Source organism: Pongo abelii, chromosome 2 (genome assembly GCF_028885655.2).
Source record: "Pongo abelii isolate AG06213 chromosome 2, NHGRI_mPonAbe1-v2.0_pri, whole genome shotgun sequence".
Lineage (NCBI taxonomy): Eukaryota > Metazoa > Chordata > Mammalia > Primates > Hominidae > Pongo > Pongo abelii.
In genome coordinates, this window is record NC_085928.1 from 160,850,131 (window position 1) to 160,868,210 (window position 18,080).

An 18,080-nucleotide genomic window follows, 5' to 3' on the forward strand; every position below is an offset into this window, starting at 1 on the left:
TGATCATCCCACCTCAGTCTCCCCAGTAACTGGGACTGTCGGCGTATGCCACCACGCCTGGCTAATTATATTTTTTTATAGAGACAGAGTTTCGCCGTGTTGCCCAGGCTGGTCTTGAACTCCTGGACTTCAGTGATCTGCCCACCTTTGCCTCCCAAAGTGTTGGGAGTACAGGTGTGAGCCACCATGCCATATCTGGAGTACTTATTCTGAAAAGTCAGTGGCAGATAGAATTTTTGAATTCTCTATGTAACTGTCTCCCTTATATTAGCATGCATAATTGAGCATATAAAGAAACTACGTATGTCTTGACTGTGAGAAAATCTGGTAATGTTTCCTCATATGTTGATTATTAAGAAAAAATAGACAGTATTAAAACATTTCTTTATTAGTATATAGACAGTAAAGCATGAAATAGATACAAACATTACTTATAAAAATGTTTTGGAAGAACATTTGAAAAATGATGAGTGTCTTCTAGCCAGTTAATGCAGAGAAAGAATTTAGTTTTGGTAGCTCATAAGCCAGTAACCATATGCCATGTCTCCAGATGTAAAATCCGTCTGTTTTCCAGAAAAATGTGATGTGTGAATTTTCGTTTTATGTGTTATTTTGCACTCATTAATGTAAATTTTAGATTTAAAAAAATCAAGTTTATTTGCTTTCTAAGAAAATGGTCTCCTTTCCCATTCGCCAATAGAATAACATATGTTCTATGGTGTGGGTGTGTCTTTTTCCCAGTCATCTTATTTTTCCCGTACTATTGAACAGGGGAAGTTGCTAATAACATATGCCAATATTTAGTTTCTCTCAGTAAAGCCTACTTAAAAATATTCTAACACCAGAACCCCAGGCTCATTAAATGACGTAAGTCTTTGTAGAAAACATATTTAGCATGTATCTAATATCCTCAAAGTGCTATCAGAAAAAAAAAATTTCTTGCTAAGTATACAATTAATATTCCTTTTCCTTTGCAGTGCCATGAAATAAATTAATAAGGGGTTTCTTAAGTGATTGTCTGCGTGTCTGCTTATCCTGCTTCTTCAAATCAGGAAAAAACCTTGACTTTTTATTGCAAACAGCTCTCTAGCCCTTCATCGAACTGTGCCTGCTTTCAAGTTAGTCTTTAAGGACAGTGTTGAAAACAATTACATACTAGATTCTGGTGTTTAGAGAAAGAAGATGCCTGAGTGAGTTGTCTTTGATTATGTCATGTTTTATTTACTATTTAAATTTCTACATTAACTGACCAGACTAGTGGTTATGAACTTTAACTTATTTTAATATAATAGAATTGAATAATTATATGTATTAATTTTTTATTACTAGAGAATAGAAAGGTCAGTATTAGAGAAATTACTGATGGGTATGTTTTCTTTGATGTTACAAAAAAGCATGGAAACTTACATTTGAATTTTATTGAACTAAATTGGATGGCAGTGCTAGAGATGATATTTATGATGAGGGCACATATCTTATTGATTTCTGTTATGTAATTGAAGATGACAACATGCACACGTGGTCTTTCTTTGGAAGAGGGTAGGAACTCACAAAGTATCTGTGCTTTCAAGTGTTGTATTTCCTCTTTTGATTCTGGAAACGTCTAGGTCATTCTGAGCTTTTAATGGGATGTGCAATTTCTTACATAAGATTTCCCTAAATGGCTGGCATAGAAAGAAATAAATAATAGGGTCCAGGCATACATTTGCAGCAGATAGTAGCAGAGTGAACTCTTTCATATACAGCAAGATTTCTTTTGACTGGCAGCTGTAATGAGCTTCGGTCTGACTCTTTGTGTAGGGGATTCTGGCAATATGGTAGGGTACAAAACAGACAAAAAACACGAACACGATGCTGAATATGTTGCGGCTAGATTTCTTTTTGACCGAAGTGGAATTCCGACTTGACTTAAGGTGAGACTTAAAGATTTTCTTTGTGATAGCAGTATAGAAAACGATTAACAAAAGAAACACAATCCAGAAGATGGCCACGAAGATGTAGTTTGATGCTTTGTGCCACTTTCGTCCCAGTTCACTTTTCAGTTCTATACATTTTATTTGTGTAACCTCCCTAACACTCTGGTTGGTGAGAATAATATTTGGAACAGCAAGGAGGAGCATGAGCATCCATACTATCACTGACAGGAATTTGCTGTAACTCACTGACTGGATGAAAGAAGTCCAAAGAGGCTTTACAATTTTATAATATCTATCAAAGCTGATGAGCCCAAAGAACACAATGCTGACGTACATGTTCACATAGAAGAGCACGGCAGAGACCCTGCACACAAACACGTTCAGCTGCCAGGGACCAAGGCCTGAGTCACCAAGGATCTTGAAAGGAAAAGTCAGGCTCATCACAAAGTCAGCAATAACAATGTTCTTGAGATAGATGATGAAACTCTTGGAGCTGGGCACGTAAAAGAATATCCATCCTGACACTCCATTGAGTAGGATTCCCGCAATGAAGACCACACAGTACAGCACAGGAATGATCTGCTGAGTGATCAGGAGGTTCTGAGAGCAGGATTCATCTGGAGGCTGTGTGGAGGTTGAATTGATCATCTTGTAACTTCTGAAGGCAGAGGGCTGAAAAGAGGTGTGAACTGGTCACTCACAGGGCACTTATGGCCTCCAATACATTTGCTGAGTAATAAGGCAAAGGGCAGTGAATATAGTCAAACCTACCAAATTTTTGAAGCCACCTTTTTACTCTGTGTAAGTTAGACACTCATCCCTCCCTCCCTCCCTCTGTTCTTCCTTTTCTTTCTTTTGGTGTTCCTTTTCTCCTTTCCCTCCCTCTTTTCCCCTTTACCCACCAACCCCCACTCCTTTCTTCTTTCTCCCCTCTCCCCCTCCCTTTCCCCCCCTCTTCCTTCTTCCTTTTTTTTTTTGGGCAATGAAAAGGGAAGAATGGAGCAGACAGGTGGCAGTAAAGAGAAACTGGAGCAGCAGGGCAGTCTCTGAGAACTTCTAGGTAATACGGAGACCAGCATGTCCCTAAAATAATAATGGTTCCCTATAAAACTCCAGAGTTCTAGGAAATACTCATTTAGGTATAATCTTAAAAGGTAATAACTGTAAAAGCAGAATTAATGTTTTATTTTATTCAGAATCCCATGTGTAATGTATTTTTTTAAAACCTATGTTGGAAATGTGATTTTTTTTCCTAAAAGAGAAATTTTTATGGATTCATAAAAATCATTATGAATGTTTACATATTAAGAGCTATTCAGATGGACCTTACTTTTAGAAAAGTGTATTCTTCATATATGTTGGACACGAGACAGTGTCTAACAAACATATACATTCAAATGTTAACTGGTATTTTTGGTATGGGATTATGGGTACCTTTTCAATATTGAGCTTTTTTTTTTCCCATTGAAAAACTGATTTGCATTATTTTAATAAATTAGAATACAAATACAAACAAATGATAAAAAGTACTTTAAGCATTCTGAGAAATGCTTCCCAAAGTACATTCTATACCTCTACTGTTCAGTATGGTAGCCACTAGCCATGTGCGGGTATTGAGCACTTGAAATATGGCCAGTCCAGATTGAGATGTTCTGTAAGTATAAAATGCACACTAGACTTTGCAGACTTGGAATGAAAAAATGTAAAATATCTCAATATTTTTAATACTGATCACATGTTGAAGTAATACTCTACAAATGCCCTATTAAATAAAATATATTATTACTCTTAAATTTAACTTAATTTTACTTTTTAAGACTGGCTACTAGGAAATTTTAAATTACATATGTGGTTCACATTATGGTTTTATTGCACAGTGCTGTGCTAGGTGTTATCCAGAACTTCTATTGTTTAGGAATCCTGTATATTCTTCACTGATGTTGGAAGTGTTGATTTAGGGCAGAGGGAAGACTAGAATTAAATTCAAAAGGTTATTTGATACATCAGAACAAATGTTTGCTGCCCATCTTATATGTGAACAATACCAATTATCCTGCTTAAAACCCTTTAGTAGTCTGTTCTTGCCCTCAGGAGAATGCCCTAAGTCTGTAATGTTGAAGTCCTTTCTTGTTCTGCCTCCTGCTTCCTCCACCCCCATCACTGAGTTCCTGCTGTCATGGGCCCTTTTGCCTCCTTTTAGATTCCGTGATTTCTCTCAGCCTGGACCTTTGCACAGACTTTCATTTGTGTGGAAAACTTTCCATACCTTCTTGGCTGGCTAACTTCTCTTCATCCTCGAGGCCTCAGCTTAGCTGTCACTTTCCTTAGGAAACCTCAACTTTCCGAGCCTGGTTTGGGGTGGGTTGAGTGTGTGCTTATCATCCTGTGTCTTTCTCCTATCAACACTCCTCTCTCCAGCTGTTTGTTTGTCTCTTCCACTACTACAAGCTCCTTCAGAGGAGAAAGATCATGTCATTTTTTTACTGTTGAATTCTTTGCATAATATTTAGGGCATTAGATAGTCAAAATATTTGTGAAATAAATGAATATGCACTCTGGAAATACAAGGCATGAATCCTTGCTCTTAAGATTTATTCAGGGATCAAGGGAAAGAAAGATTGTGGGAACAGTGGGTACCTTGATGTCAGAGAATGCGTCTTTTTCATCTGTATCTGTGGTGCCAGCACAGTGCATATCACAGTGAATGACAAGTTAGGTTGATAAATTTAAGCATGACAAAGGGATATTTTGAAATATGGAATATGAAATATAGTCACATTCCACATAAAAAATAGTACATCCATGTAAACTTGTGTGCTGCTTCCTACACAAGAATATCTTGTTTCTGCATATTTTCCTTTCCCGTATGCTTTCCTTTTGCTTTATGGCAAAACTAGAAATATTGATAGACTTGATTTTGCCGGTCTATGGACTTCCTATAGAAGGAATGAGTACCCCAAATCACTTCCTCCACAAAACCTTTCACTAGCACTATTCTTCCTCTTTCCTGTAGCCTTGTGTGCTTGGCTCTGGGCATGATGGGTTTGTACTCATTTGCTGCTTTGTAGGTCTTCTATCGCCTTTTTTGTTATGAGCCTGTTTCATATTTTAAAAGATAAGGGAGGGGGAGCACATTTTCCATTTTTAGCTGTCTACTGTGACTAAGAGTCTGTGTCTGGTAACTAATTTGTCTGGTAACTGTCTCTTGACAGTTAGATGCATTTTGGTTTAAATGCCAGTTTTGCAGAGCTTGAGAGAATGCATGCTGCTGTATTCCCAGGTCTAATTTGGTTTCCCAGTCCTAAGCCACACAACCCCCCAGCGCCTGGCCATTGTGGTGTCATACTCATGGTAGGTACTGAGTACTTGTGGGATTCACTTGAGTTTAAAATATAAAAAACTGTAGATGTTATTTTGGAAAACAGAAATATTAACTGTGTAATATATAATTATATGGTGAAATATTGAATAATTTCCCAGAAATAATTTAATGAGAGCCAAGTTCCTTTCCTTTTAGAAATATTATAGAAGCCACTATTTATAGAAATAGTGAATCCTAGAAATGATTTAATGAGAGACATAATTCCTTTTCTTATAGAAACCCTTATAAAATTATTTTCTCAGAGTCTTGTGTCTTTCGTATTTTTGAGCTGCAATATTTCTGCATGTGACCTAATGCTGCAGGTCCAGAACTCTGCTCTCAGATTCCTCAGGTTGCTGGGAATCTGCATGCATATGCCCTGGTGATATACACCATTCCCCTTCACTGCTCCCACCACTTTGAGTTGGGTGGAAGGGACTGACTGACCAAGGTAAACTTCTAGAGCAGCTTTGCCTTCTGAAACGAAGTGAATGCACACAGCTTACCTGCGCCCTTTCCCCAAACACTGCTATTTTGGCAGTTTTGATGCAATTGCAGATGAGCCTCCAGTTCAGGATGGAAGGTTTTAGACATGCTGGTTGGGTGCCTCTGCTACCCTGTGCCACTGTCTGGTTTGATACAGCAGAGGCTCATGCCAGGACAGATTTCTTCATCTTAAAGGAACACTCTAAAGGAACAAGCTAAAGAGAAATTCCAAGATACCCTTGGTAGTAATTTTTGAACTCTTAAATATTGATTTTTTTTTTAAAAAGCAGTAGGGTTAGTGGTGAGGACATTCTGTCTTATGGGTTCAAGTGTCTTAGAGCATGGCAGCCTTTTCTGTAGGACAGATCAGAGCAGTAATAGACTGAGAGATGTGTGAAAAAGAAGCTCTCTTAAGGCAAGTAAGACCAAATTATATATTGAGACCAAAAGGCAGGAATATGTGTTGGATGAAAAACAGGACAAAATCGTTAAAAAAGACATGCATCATTTAAACCTCATAATATCTGCTCAGTCTCCTCTCCTTATCTTTAGTACAGATTGAGATGATTTAATGTCCTCATACAGGGACCTACAGAAACTTCAAATCTTTCACAAATGAAGGAAATCATTTTATTCTCATGTTGATTTTATACAAAAATGTAAAAATAAATAAGAACCAAAAGAATCAGAAAAGAAGCTTTTAGTGTGCTCAGCAACCCTCCCTTCCCTGCCCACTTCTCAGTTGATTCACTGTTTCTTACCAGCTCATGCCAGTCCATTAAAGATGAGAGACAGGCAACAGAAAAAAATTGAAAGATGAACAGGACTTCTGGATGATGATTAACTGGATTACTGGATAAGCAGGCATTCTGATGAGCCAGTTTGTGTAGGTGTCTGTGGAGCCCTGCTCATTGATAGTTACTTCTGATATTATCACTGAATTTCTGTAGTGAAAGTTGTCATTATGTTAACCTTGAGGCTTTAGGAATGTAAACAATGCTTCCTAAATTCTAGAGATCACATTTAAGAAAGATTCATATATATAGCTAAACTTTTTAAAAAGGGATACTGTGGCTGGGCACGGTGGCTCATGCCTGTAATCCCAGCACTTTGGGAGGCTGAGGTGGGTGGATCATGAGGTCAGGAGATTGAGACCAGCCTGGCCAACATGATGAAACGCTGCCTCTACTAAAAATAAAAAATTAGCCAGGTGTGGTGGCACACATCTGTAATCCTAGCTACTTGGGAGGCTGAGGCAGGAGAATTGCTTGAACCTGGGAGGCGGAGGTCGCAGTGAGCCGAGATCCCACCATTGCACTCCAGCCTGGGTGACAGAGCAAGACTCAGTCTCAAAAAAAAAAAAAAAAAAAGGGGGGGGGAGGTATACTGTAATAGTGTAAGTCTTGAAATTTTCTTCGGTGAAACTTTGCCTTGTTTCACAAATCCAGATATATGAGAATGAAGTGGTCTGAAATGTTTTAGCCTACATTGTCTACTGTCACTTTGGAGTCTTTGGTAACATAATTAAAGAACCTGGCAGAATGAGATTTATGAGGCCCAAAGACAGTTATTAAAGTGTAGTGGGAGCATTGTGTAGATTGCTTTCCTTCAACAATTTTTTTTTTTTTGCACAGTTAGAATGTCAATGCCAAAGATTCAATCTGATTTAGATAGTGAGTGCACTTGTCCCTTAGTGCAGTGTAATATCTTAGGATTGTGCTGCATGAAGTGTTTTCAAGTTGTCACGTATTACATATAACCTCAGGGTTCTCTCTTTGGACAGAATTTAATTGATACAGGGCTACGCAAAGCAATGCTCACTCCAGAAATACATTCATCTTAATAAAAGCAGGCTTACTCAGCTCTGAGTTCATTTCTTATCTGTGTAATTATATACCATGACCTATTTTCCTCTTGTATTAGACCACCTTCCACTTTCCTAATTGTGTGCTGTAATTCCTTCTCTGAAGAAGAGAATTATTTCTTCATAGCACTTTGATGAAATTAACAAAGCTCTTGATAATACTTGAGGGATTTAAAAAATTACCTTTTAAGATTTTTTTTTGCATAATATGAGGTCTCTTTTCAATGAAGGTGTTTTGCCCAGTGAGCGTTTGTTGTCTTGAAGTGGCCAAAGTTTTTTTTCATTAAAAATCCTGCATTACAGGAAACAAAAAAACCGAAGATTTAAGTGAGCACCAGACTTTTTTATTGGGGAGATATGTCTGTACTTACTTCTTAAATTCAGCTTGTGTAATTGTGAAATATTTCAACATGTGCATTTGTTGTTTCACTGTACTTGCTATTTGTTGTCAGTATTGATTATTGATTTGGTTGCAGCCTCTTGTGGGAAACTGAAACTCTTTGAGAGCTTGGACATGAAGTGGTTTTGGTTATTGGTTTATATTACTCCCCCTTGGATATGGATGATCAAATCAGTTTATCAAATGACTGAATATAACAATTCATCTTAGCCATGAAATCATAAGTCTAATTGCAGGTGGATTTTTAAAATTTTTTTGTTTTTTGAAAACCTTTGTCTTATTGACCTTTTGGGCCAGATAATTATTTATTTTTGGGAGCTGTCCTCTGATTGTAAGATGTTTAGCACCATTTCTGACTTCTGCCTACTAGATGCTAGTAACCCCCTGCCCAAGTTGCGGTAATCAAAAATGTTTCTAGAATTTGCCAAATGTCCTCTGTGGGACAAAATTGCCCTCATTTGATTACCGCCAGTCTAATGAGACTAATGTGTGGACTTTGCAGAGATAACACCTGAAAGACATGTGGTCTGATAGGAAGAGGATAGGTTTAGCAAAATGGTGGTTGGATTTGGTTCTGCCTTAGTCTAGGTTTTCATATTTCTGAATTCTTTAAACCAGTGAGTGCTCCCTAAACTTTAATGTGCATACACATTACCTGGGATCTTGCTAAAATGAGGACTGAGATTCCATTATGTCTGGAGTTTGGCATGTGATATGGTTTGGCTCTGTGTCCCTACCCAAGTCTCATCTTGTACCTCCCGTAATACCCACATGTTGTGGAAGGGAGCCGGTGGGAGATGATTGAATTATGGGGGTGGGTCTTTCTGTGCTGTTCTTGTGATAGTGAATGGGTCTCATGAGATGTGATGGTTTTAAAAACGGGAGTTGCCCTGCACAAGCTCTCTTCTCTTGTCTGCTGCCATGTGAGACATGCCTTTCACCTTCTGCCATGATTGTGAGGCCTCCCACCACATGGAACTGTAAGTCCAGTAAAACTCTTTATTTTGTAAACTTGTCCTGTTTCTGGTACATCTTTATCAGCAGTGTGAAAACGGACTAATACAGTAAATTGGTGCCAGTAGAGTGGCACATTGCTGAAAAGATATCTGAAAATGTGGAAGCAATTTGGAACTGGGCAACAGGCAGAGATTGGAACAGTTTGGAGGGCTCAGAAGAAGATAGGAAAATGTAGGAAAGTTTGGAACTTCCTAGAGACTTGTTGAATGCCTTTGCCCAAAATGCTGATAGTGATATGGACAATAAAGTCCAAGGTGAGGTGGTCTCAGATGGAAATGAGGAACTTGTTGGGAAATGGAGCAAAAGTGACTCTTGTTATGTTTTAGCAAAGAGACTGGAGGCATTTTGCCCCTACCCTAGAGATTCATGGAACTTTGAACTTGAGGGAGATGATTTAGGGTATCTAGCTGAAGAAATTTCTAAGCAGCAAAGCATTAAAGAGGTGACTTGGGTGTTGTTAAAAGCATTCAGTTTTATAAGGGAAGCAGAGCTTAAAAGTTCAGAAAATTTGCAGCCTGACAATGCAATAGAAAAGAAAATCCCATTTTCTGAGGAGAAATTCAAGCCAGCTGCAGAAGTTTGCATAAGCAACGAAGAGCTGAATGTTAATCCCCAAGAAAATGGGGAAAATGTATCCAGGGCATGTCAAAGGTCTTCACCGCAAGCCCATCCCATCACAGGCCTGGAGGCCTAGAAGGAAAAAGTGGTTTTGTGGGGCCAGCCCAGGGTCTCTGTGCTGTGTGCAGCCTGGGGAATTGGTGCCTTGCGTCCCAGTCACTCTAGTGTGGCTGAAAGGGGCCCTTATAGAGCTCAGGTCATGGCTTCAGAGGGTGCAAGCCTCAAGCCTTGGCAGCTTCCACGTGGTGTTGAGCCTGTGAGTGCACAGAAGTCAAGAATTGGGGTTTGGGAACCTCCGCCTAGATTTCAGAAGATGTGTGGAAATGCCTGGATGTCCAGGCAGAAGTTTGCTGCAGGGGCAGGGCTCTCATGCAGAACCTCTGCTAGGGCAGTGTGGAAGGGAAATGTGGGGTCGGAGCCCCCACACAGAGTGCCTATTGGGGCACCATCTAATGGAGCTGTGAGAGGAGGGCCAACATCCTCCAGACTCCAGAATAGTAGATCCCCTGACAGCTTGTGCCATTGGTCTGGAAAAGCTGTAGACACTCAATGCCAGGAGGGAGGCTGTACCCTGCAAAGCCACAGGGGTGGAGCTGCTCAAGACCGTGGGAACCCACCTCTTGCATTGCGTGACCTGGGTGTGAGACATGGAGTCAAAGGAGATCATTTGGGAACTTTACGATTTGACTGCCCTGCTGGATTTTGGACTTGGATAGGGCCTGTAGCCCCTTTGTTTTGGCCAGTTCCTCCCATTTGGAATGGCTGTATTTACCCAATGTCTGTACTGCATTGTATCTAGGAAGTAACTAACTTGCTTTAGATTTTACAGGCTCATAGGTGGAAGGGACTTGCCTTGTCTGGGATGAGACTCTGACTGTGGACTTTTGAGTTAATGCTGAAATGAATTGAGACTTTGGGGGACTGTTGGAAGACATGACTGGTTTTGAAATGTGAAGATATGAGATTTGGGAGGGGTCGGGGTGGAATGATATGGTTTGGCTCTGTATCCCCACCCAAATCTCATCTTGTGGCTCTCATAATTTCCATGTGTTGTGGGAGGGACCTGGTGGTAGATGATTGAATTATGGGAGTAGGTCTTTCTGTGCTGTTCTTGTGATAATGGATGGGTCTCATGAGATCTGATGGTTTTAAAAATGGGAGTTGCCCTGCACAAGCTCTCTTCTCTTGTCTGCCACCATGTGAGATGTGCCTTTCACCTTCTACCATGATTGTGAAGCCTCCTCAGCCATGTGAAACTATAAGTCCAGTAAACCTCTTTCTTTTGTAAATTGCCCATTCTCAAATATGTCTTTATCAGCAGTGTGAAAATGGACTAATAAAGCACAATATGCTGCTGGTCCATGTACCACTCTTTGAGTTAGCATCATTTTTTTTTTTCCCAGATCCTGTGCCCAGGAGACATTTAATAAAGGTGATGATGGTAAAATATTTTTTGTTGTAGTCGGGACTTTAGACAAGAAAAATTATATTCCAAGTAGGCCTGAAATCTAGGATCTTTACCCAAGTTTATTCATTACATTTCATCATAATCTTCCCATCTTTATGGTCTCTTGGAAATGTAAATTGGTATTTTATACCTATTTGAGAGGTGGCAATTGTGATCATCTTATATTTACTTAGAATGTTCCTAAAAAGTCATGAGATTCTCTTTGGAAAGGAAGAGGTTAAATTCTGCATGGAGTAATAATCTCAGTGGCCTAGGGCAGTGTGGAACATGTGCTGGTTGTAAATGATATATTCTAACTTCACAACATTTAGGCTTTTATTAAAAAGTCCAAAAAAAAAAAAAAACCAGATTGTCAGTGAGATTGCAGAAAAAAGAGAACACTTATATACTCTTGGTGGGATTGTAAATTAGTTCAGTCCCTATTGAAAGCAGTGTAGACATTTCTCAAAGAACTAAACATAAAATTACCATTTCACCCAGCAATCCCATTACTAGGTATATACTCAAAGAAAAACAAATTGTTTTACCAAAAAGACACCTTCATTCACGTGTTTATTGTAGTACTATTCACAATAGCGAAGGCATATAATCAGCCTAGGTGCCTATCAATGGTGGATTGGATAAAGAAAATATGGTACATATACACCATGGAATACTATGCAGCCATGCAAATGCAAAAGAAATCATGTCCTCTGCAGCAGCATGGATGTAGCTAGAGGCCATTATCCTAAGTGAATTAACACAGAAACAGAAAACCAAATGCCACATATTTTCACTTATAAGTGGGAACTAAACATTGGATACACATGGACACAAAGATGGGAACAGTAGACACTGGAGACTACAAAGAGGGAGAGGTAGGAAAGGGGGAAATGGTGGAAAAACTTACTCTTGGGTTTTATGTTCACTATTTGGGTGATGGGTTAACTAGAAGCCCGAAAGCTCAGTGTCACACAATATACCCAAGTAACAAACTTGCACATGTAACTGTTGAACCTAAAAGAAAAAAAGAAAAGAACACTGCCTACTCCCGGGGAGGGAAGTAGGAGCAAGTCCAGCCTCCTTATACCCAACCAAATACCACGTGTTTTAACCTACAAGTGGGAACTTGTAAGTGGTAGAGTGGTTGGACTTTGCTGTATCTGTGATATTTTATTTCTTAAATTCTGAATCAAATATGCCTAATATTACTGCCTATTAACACTGGTGACTGGTACATTGGTGTTATCAACATTAGTGTCTGCACTTCTGTTTTTGTATATTTAAATTATTTCATAATTAGGAATAGAAATATCTATGGAGAGTGGATTGCCTTCAAATAATGCTTTTATCAGTACCCACTTGTGACGTGCATTTTTCTTCCTCTTCTTTTTTCAGTTCTTATAAAGGTACAACTTTTATATATTTTTTTCCTTCCTTTCAGTCCAGACATCAAAAGCTTTAATACACAGTGCTCTGGATCTTTTTCTATGAGATAAATACTTGTTTTCTAGCTGATTCTGTATCAATAGAAAATAGTATAGATGTATGTAATCATTTATATATTTTTAAACTTACTGAAGCCATTTTCTTGCTGCTTTAATCTCTCATGCCTTAATGTTTAACACTTTTTTTTTTTTTTTTTGGTGTCAATGTGATCGCCTATGTGGTTTTCATAGTATTTATGTGTCGTGTATTTATAGTCATGTTATTACATTTTATGTTATTAAAATAATTTACAAATAACTGTCTCATCCATGTTTTGCATTCCTGTGGCACTCTTGTCCGTGCCCTTTCTAGGCTCAATCAAGGAGAATCTCACTTTCTCCTTCACCCAGAAGAAGGAACCCTCCTCCCACCCCCTATCTTTTTTCATCACCCAGAGCATTTAAAGTTTGACACTCACCACACTTCTCAGAAGCTGTCAGGGACCTAATTTCTAAGTCTGTTGTCTTTTTCTCAGTTATCCTATTTCCCGACCCTCTTTGCAGCATTTAATATCATTGATTTCCCCTTGTTGAAATCTGCTGTTTGTAAAGTACAGTGTAACCTTTGGCTCCTGTGTACCCCTGATATTTCTTCCTTTGCCAAGGCCGTTTGTTCATTTGCTCACTAAAGCCATCAGAACATGCTTATTACATTTTATGTTACTAAAATAACTTACAGCATTTTACATCTTTAAAATATTTTATATTATTTACTAGTGTTATTTAATTCTCTCTGTCATCAGGCTCCTAGCCTTTCTTACCCAAGCAGAGCTGGATATTTTAGAACTTCTTTCACCCTGCCTATTGGGCTTGCCTTTCTGCCCCAGCACTGTGACTCCTTAGGGCTGGGTAAACAATGTCCTATGCTTCTAAGTCATAGACCTGTCCAGGGTGCCCTCGACTTCACAGAAGTTACTGTTCTTTCTCTGTAATTGGCTACACTCCCCTTGTTTCTCAGAAATTCTTCTGCTTAGCTCCTGTGTTAGTCTGTTGTCTGCTGCTATAACAATACTACATATTGAGTCATTTATAAAGAAAGGAAATTAATTTGGCTCATGGTTCTGGATTCTCTGAAGCTCAAGATGGAGGGGATGCATCTGGTGAGGCCTTCCTGCTGCGTCATGGTGGAAGGGCAAGTGAGCATGTGAGACCAAGGAAAAAGAGGGCCAACTTCTGCAATAATACCATTAATTTGCTCATGAGGCCTTTGCTATTATGATCTAATCATCTCTTAAAGGTACCGCCTCTTAATGCCATCACAATGGCAAGTCAACTTCAAATGAATTTTGAAAGGGACACTCAGACCGTAGCAGCTTTCTGACAGATCCTATCAGTAGCTGTCTTATCCGTGTTCTGCATTCCTGTGGCACTCTTGTCCATGCCCTGTCTAGGCTCAATCAAGGAGAATCTCACTTTCTCCTTCACCCAGAAGAAGGAACTCTGCCACCCCCTATCTTTTTTCATCACCCAGAGCATTTGATGTTTGACACTCACCACACTTCTCAGAAGCTGTCAGGGACCTAATTTCTAAGTCTGTTGTCTTTTTCTCTGTTATTCTGTCTCCTGACCTCTTTGCAGCTTTTGATGTCATTGATTTCCCCTTGTTGAAATCTGCTGTTTATAAAGTACAGTGTAACCTTTGGCTCGTGTGTACCCCTGATATTTCTTCCTTTGCCAAGGCCGTTTGTTCATTTGCTCACTAAAGCCATCAGAACATGCTTGCCATGCCCTGTGGAAACACAGGAGGGAATTCTCAGGAAGATTCCGGTCTAGGGCAGCTGAACAGAGGACATTTCAAGGTGTGACATGGGCCATCATTGAAGGAGGAAGCACGGGAACAGAGTGAGCACATATCTAGTTTCAGAAATGGTGGCATCAGGGCAGCCTTCCTAGAGCGTGTGATAATGAAGATTCACAAATGAGTTGGCTTTAGCTAGGCAAAGAAGAAGAGGGAAGGACTTTTGGGGTGAGAGAGCTATAGGAACAGGCATCAAGACTGACATGAGAGGCTGTCACAGTGGGGGAAAATGGATGGCCTAAGCTCTTGGGTAACATGATGGAACCTTGCCAATGAGTAAACGTTTACCTTACAAATGAGGACAGGGATGCTTAAAATGGTTAAGTGATTCATCAAAGGGCACCTAACACATAGTCAGACAGTATTCAAACTAATGTCTGCTTGACTCCAAGCCAGGGCTCCCCCTGCTCCTGAAAGATTGTAGGGGCAGCATGTTTTATATGAATGTGATCCTTTACACAGGCCCTTCAACATTTTGCTGGAGTCACATCTTGAGAAGTCAGCCAGTATTTTTTTTTCAGGAAAGGAATGTGCATGTGTGTATGTTTGAGAGTATATATAATTTTTGTTTTTGATCTGAGTTTTAAGGTTTTGCGTGAGGTGGATGCCTTCAGTTTCTTCAGTTATCTTCCAGATACCGCAGCATAGAGTTTTGATTTGCCAGTTTCTAAAAGTGTTTAAAATGAGTTTCTGATTTTTTGACTCAGTTTTCTATCTCCTGCGTTGATATCCAAAGAGAGATATAGAGTTGGACTATCATGAATGGTGATTACAACAGGTAACGTTAACCTATAAATGGTGGAAACTCTTCTGCAGGGAGAAACCCAGATCTGCTGCATGTGGTTTGGATGCCACACGCAGATCCCCTGGGGCCCCTGGCACAAGGAGAGCTCTGCTTGCTGCTGTTTGTCACCTTCAGCCAGTTTTCTCCGGCAGTAGATGTGAGCTCAAGATCAGGTCACTTGCTCCTAACTCCTGCTGCTGTGACCCATCGACTTTACCTTCAGTTAGAATCCAGGTCAGTGACCAACATGTGTTAATGTAACTTAAAATTGGCCGAATGGTGTGGCTACATACTTTCAGTGAGGAGCTGTGCTAAGTTTTCACGTTAGAAATATCTAAATATTCTTCTTAGGCTGAATTGCAGATACCCAAGAACTTCCTCCTCCACCAAAGCATAAACTTGGCCCTCTCTTGATTCCCTCTTGATCTTCCTATTCACAGTCTTTACAACCCATAAAGATAAAAGAAATCTGAATTTCTGCTACAGACAGATCCAACTCTTGATTATGTGTGAGAATGGGAAGGGGGGACGGATTAGGATGGATTATAAACTGATAATGTCCAAACATAGTCTTTACTTTGTATTCTAACCGCTTCCCTCAAAACACTTTTGGCATAGCTTGTGGCAGAGTGCAAGTCTAGCATATTTGGCATGTCTAAGAACTCCAGCCTGTCTTCACTTTGTGATTATGCAAATGGATCATGGGAGCTGTCAGTGGAGGGTGAGGTGTGGCATAGGCACCCTCATGACCGCCAATAGATACATAGTCATACAGTCTTCCCGAATGCCAAACTGGGGGCCAGGAAAATGGCCACCCACTATTAGCCTTTACTCTAGGGACTGCATCTTGGTAGTCAGGATGGACTTGTAATTTTTTGCCTATAATAATTGGCATAGTCCAGGTTTTCTCAGCCTTGGCACTGTTAACTGTTTTTTTGGGTTTCAGTTCTTTGTGCGTAGGCTGTCGTGTGTATTGTTGGGTGTTTAGCCGCATCCCTGGCCTGTATCCACTAGGTGGCAGTAGAACGCCATGGTTTGTGCAACCAGCCATGTCCCCAGACATTTCTAAATTTTCTTGAGAACCACTGGAATGACCCCTTAATGGTAGGTATGTTTCAGATGATTTTGATACAGGAAGAGAATTTAGCTTTCTTGTTGGGGTCAGACCTTAACTGTAATTGAATAACTCATCAGCAGTAAGTAATCCATATGCTAAGGTCTAGGAATGTGAAGTGGGCTTTATTTACTGCTCTGTTGGAATAGTGGACAGAGGACAGACAGTGCAGCATAGTGATTACACGCATGCTTGTGGGATACAGTGGGCCTTGGCTACATGTATGGCACTAGAATATTGCGATAATTACTAACTGCCTTTGTGTATCAGTTTTTACATGTCTAAAATGAGGGGGGATGTAGTAGCTACCTCAGCTACCTCTAGGGTTCCTGTTCCCATAAGAATCAAATACCTGGTGTGAGGCAGGGTGTGACTCAGTGGGAGCATTGCTCATACAGGGAGTGACTCAGCTGATAACAGAATAAACTGTCAGGCTCCTGACAGTTTCCCCTGCTTCTTTATTTAAGTTGACGCTCTTCTACACTGAAATTCAGGGCTGCAGGAGGCACAGTAGACCCTTTGCAGAGTGCTCTGAGCTTCCTCCAGTATGTGGCCCAGCAGTGCTTGAACAAGGGACAAATTGGGAGAGGTTTTGCTTCTGATGATCCCTCTGTTCTAGTCACAGGAAGTGGCACTCAACAACAGAGCGTACGTATGAAGTCCAGAGTGTTTCAGTTCTAATTTACCAGTCCGTACACAATGCTAATCTTTCATGAGAGCGGCACAAAGCTCTGCATCACTCCTGGCTTCAGGGTTTTGGGAACCAATTCCTTTTTCTCTTGGAACTAGGTTGAGCTGCCTGAATTACTGAATTTTTTCCAGCCTGTTCTTCTGCAGCATTGTTTTGGAATATGTGGTCCTATTCCCTGGGGCCAGGCAAGGAAATGAATCCATGACCTCTTTTCGCCTCACTGAGATGGTGTTTGCATTTCTCAGGCAAGCAGTACTCAGATCTGCAGATCATGGGGCTGTTAGACCATTAGTGGTTATCCTTTGCTGTGAAGATGAAGACAAATTTCCATGTGTGAGAAAACAACAGCTTTAACTGCTTAGCTAAATATCAACCACTTGTATGTTTGTTCAAGATTCAGGCTTATATAGCCAAAGGAAAAGAATATAAATATCCAGAATTTTAAGTGGGAGTGGAAATACTGTACAGAAGTGATTCCCATATACTCTGTAACCCAAAGTGTTGTACGTTTCCTTCCTGTTTTGTGTATTAATCCCTGTTAGAGGGTTGATTTTAATAAAACGTACTGTGATAATAACATAAATTCAGCAATTCTTTTTTTTTTTGAGACAGAGTCTTGCTCTGTTGCTCAGGCTGGAGTGCAGTTTCGCGATCTCCGCTCACTGCAACCTCACCTCCCGGGTTCAAGCAATTCTCCTGCGTCAGCCACCCGAGTAGCTGGGACTACAGGCTCATGCCACCATGCCCGGCTTTTTTTTTTTTTTTTGAGACAGAGTCTCACTTTGTCGCCCAGGCTGGAGTGCAGTGGTGCGGTCTTGGCTCACTGCAAGATCTGCCTCCTGGGTTCATGCCATTCTCCTGCCTCAGCCTCCCTAGTAGCTGGGACTACAGGCGCCCACCACCACGTCTGGCTTATTTTTGTATTTTTAGTAGAGATGGGGTTTCATCGTGGTCTCAATCTCCTGACCTCGTGATCTGCCTGCCTTGGCCTCCCAAAGTGCTGGGATTACAGGCATGAGCCACTGCGCCAGACGAATTGAGCAATTCTTAAACGAATTTGTGTTTTATTAACTAAAGCATGCAACAATGGAGCAACT

The 18,080-nt window shown here is 40.3% G+C and overlaps 2 protein-coding genes and 1 pseudogene across 20 annotated transcripts in view; 2 read left to right on the forward strand and 1 right to left on the reverse strand.

The window, feature by feature from the left end:
* The window catches only part of MED12L (mediator complex subunit 12L), a 343,992-nt gene that overhangs the window by 126,188 nt on the left and 199,724 nt on the right, over nucleotides 1-18,080 (forward strand). The gene's annotated exons all lie outside the window — the stretch shown is intronic.
* P2RY14 (purinergic receptor P2Y14) lies at nucleotides 76-13,752 on the reverse strand. Of its 11 annotated transcripts, none has more exons than XM_054552844.2 (6): nucleotides 13,358-13,752; nucleotides 7,811-7,919; nucleotides 6,525-6,707; nucleotides 5,784-5,978; nucleotides 4,183-4,367; nucleotides 1,406-2,588 (listed from the first exon to the last, which is right to left on the reverse strand). In XM_054552844.2, the coding sequence occupies exon 6, from the start codon at nucleotides 2,562-2,564 to the stop codon at nucleotides 1,548-1,550; it is 1,017 nt and encodes a 338-aa protein (XP_054408819.2). In that variant the 5' UTR covers nucleotides 2,565-2,588; nucleotides 4,183-4,367; nucleotides 5,784-5,978; nucleotides 6,525-6,707; nucleotides 7,811-7,919; nucleotides 13,358-13,752; the 3' UTR covers nucleotides 1,406-1,547. The 11 variants fall into 11 exon arrangements, with proteins under 11 accessions (XP_054408821.2, XP_054408812.2, XP_054408818.2 ...); XM_054552836.2 differs by having other exon boundaries at nucleotides 1,441-2,588; nucleotides 13,016-13,752; XM_054552843.2 differs by lacking the exon at nucleotides 6,525-6,707 and having other exon boundaries at nucleotides 1,399-2,588.
* LOC103890278 (protein SET-like) overlaps nucleotides 12,003-18,080 on the forward strand; it is a 44,179-nt pseudogene continuing 38,101 nt past the window's right edge.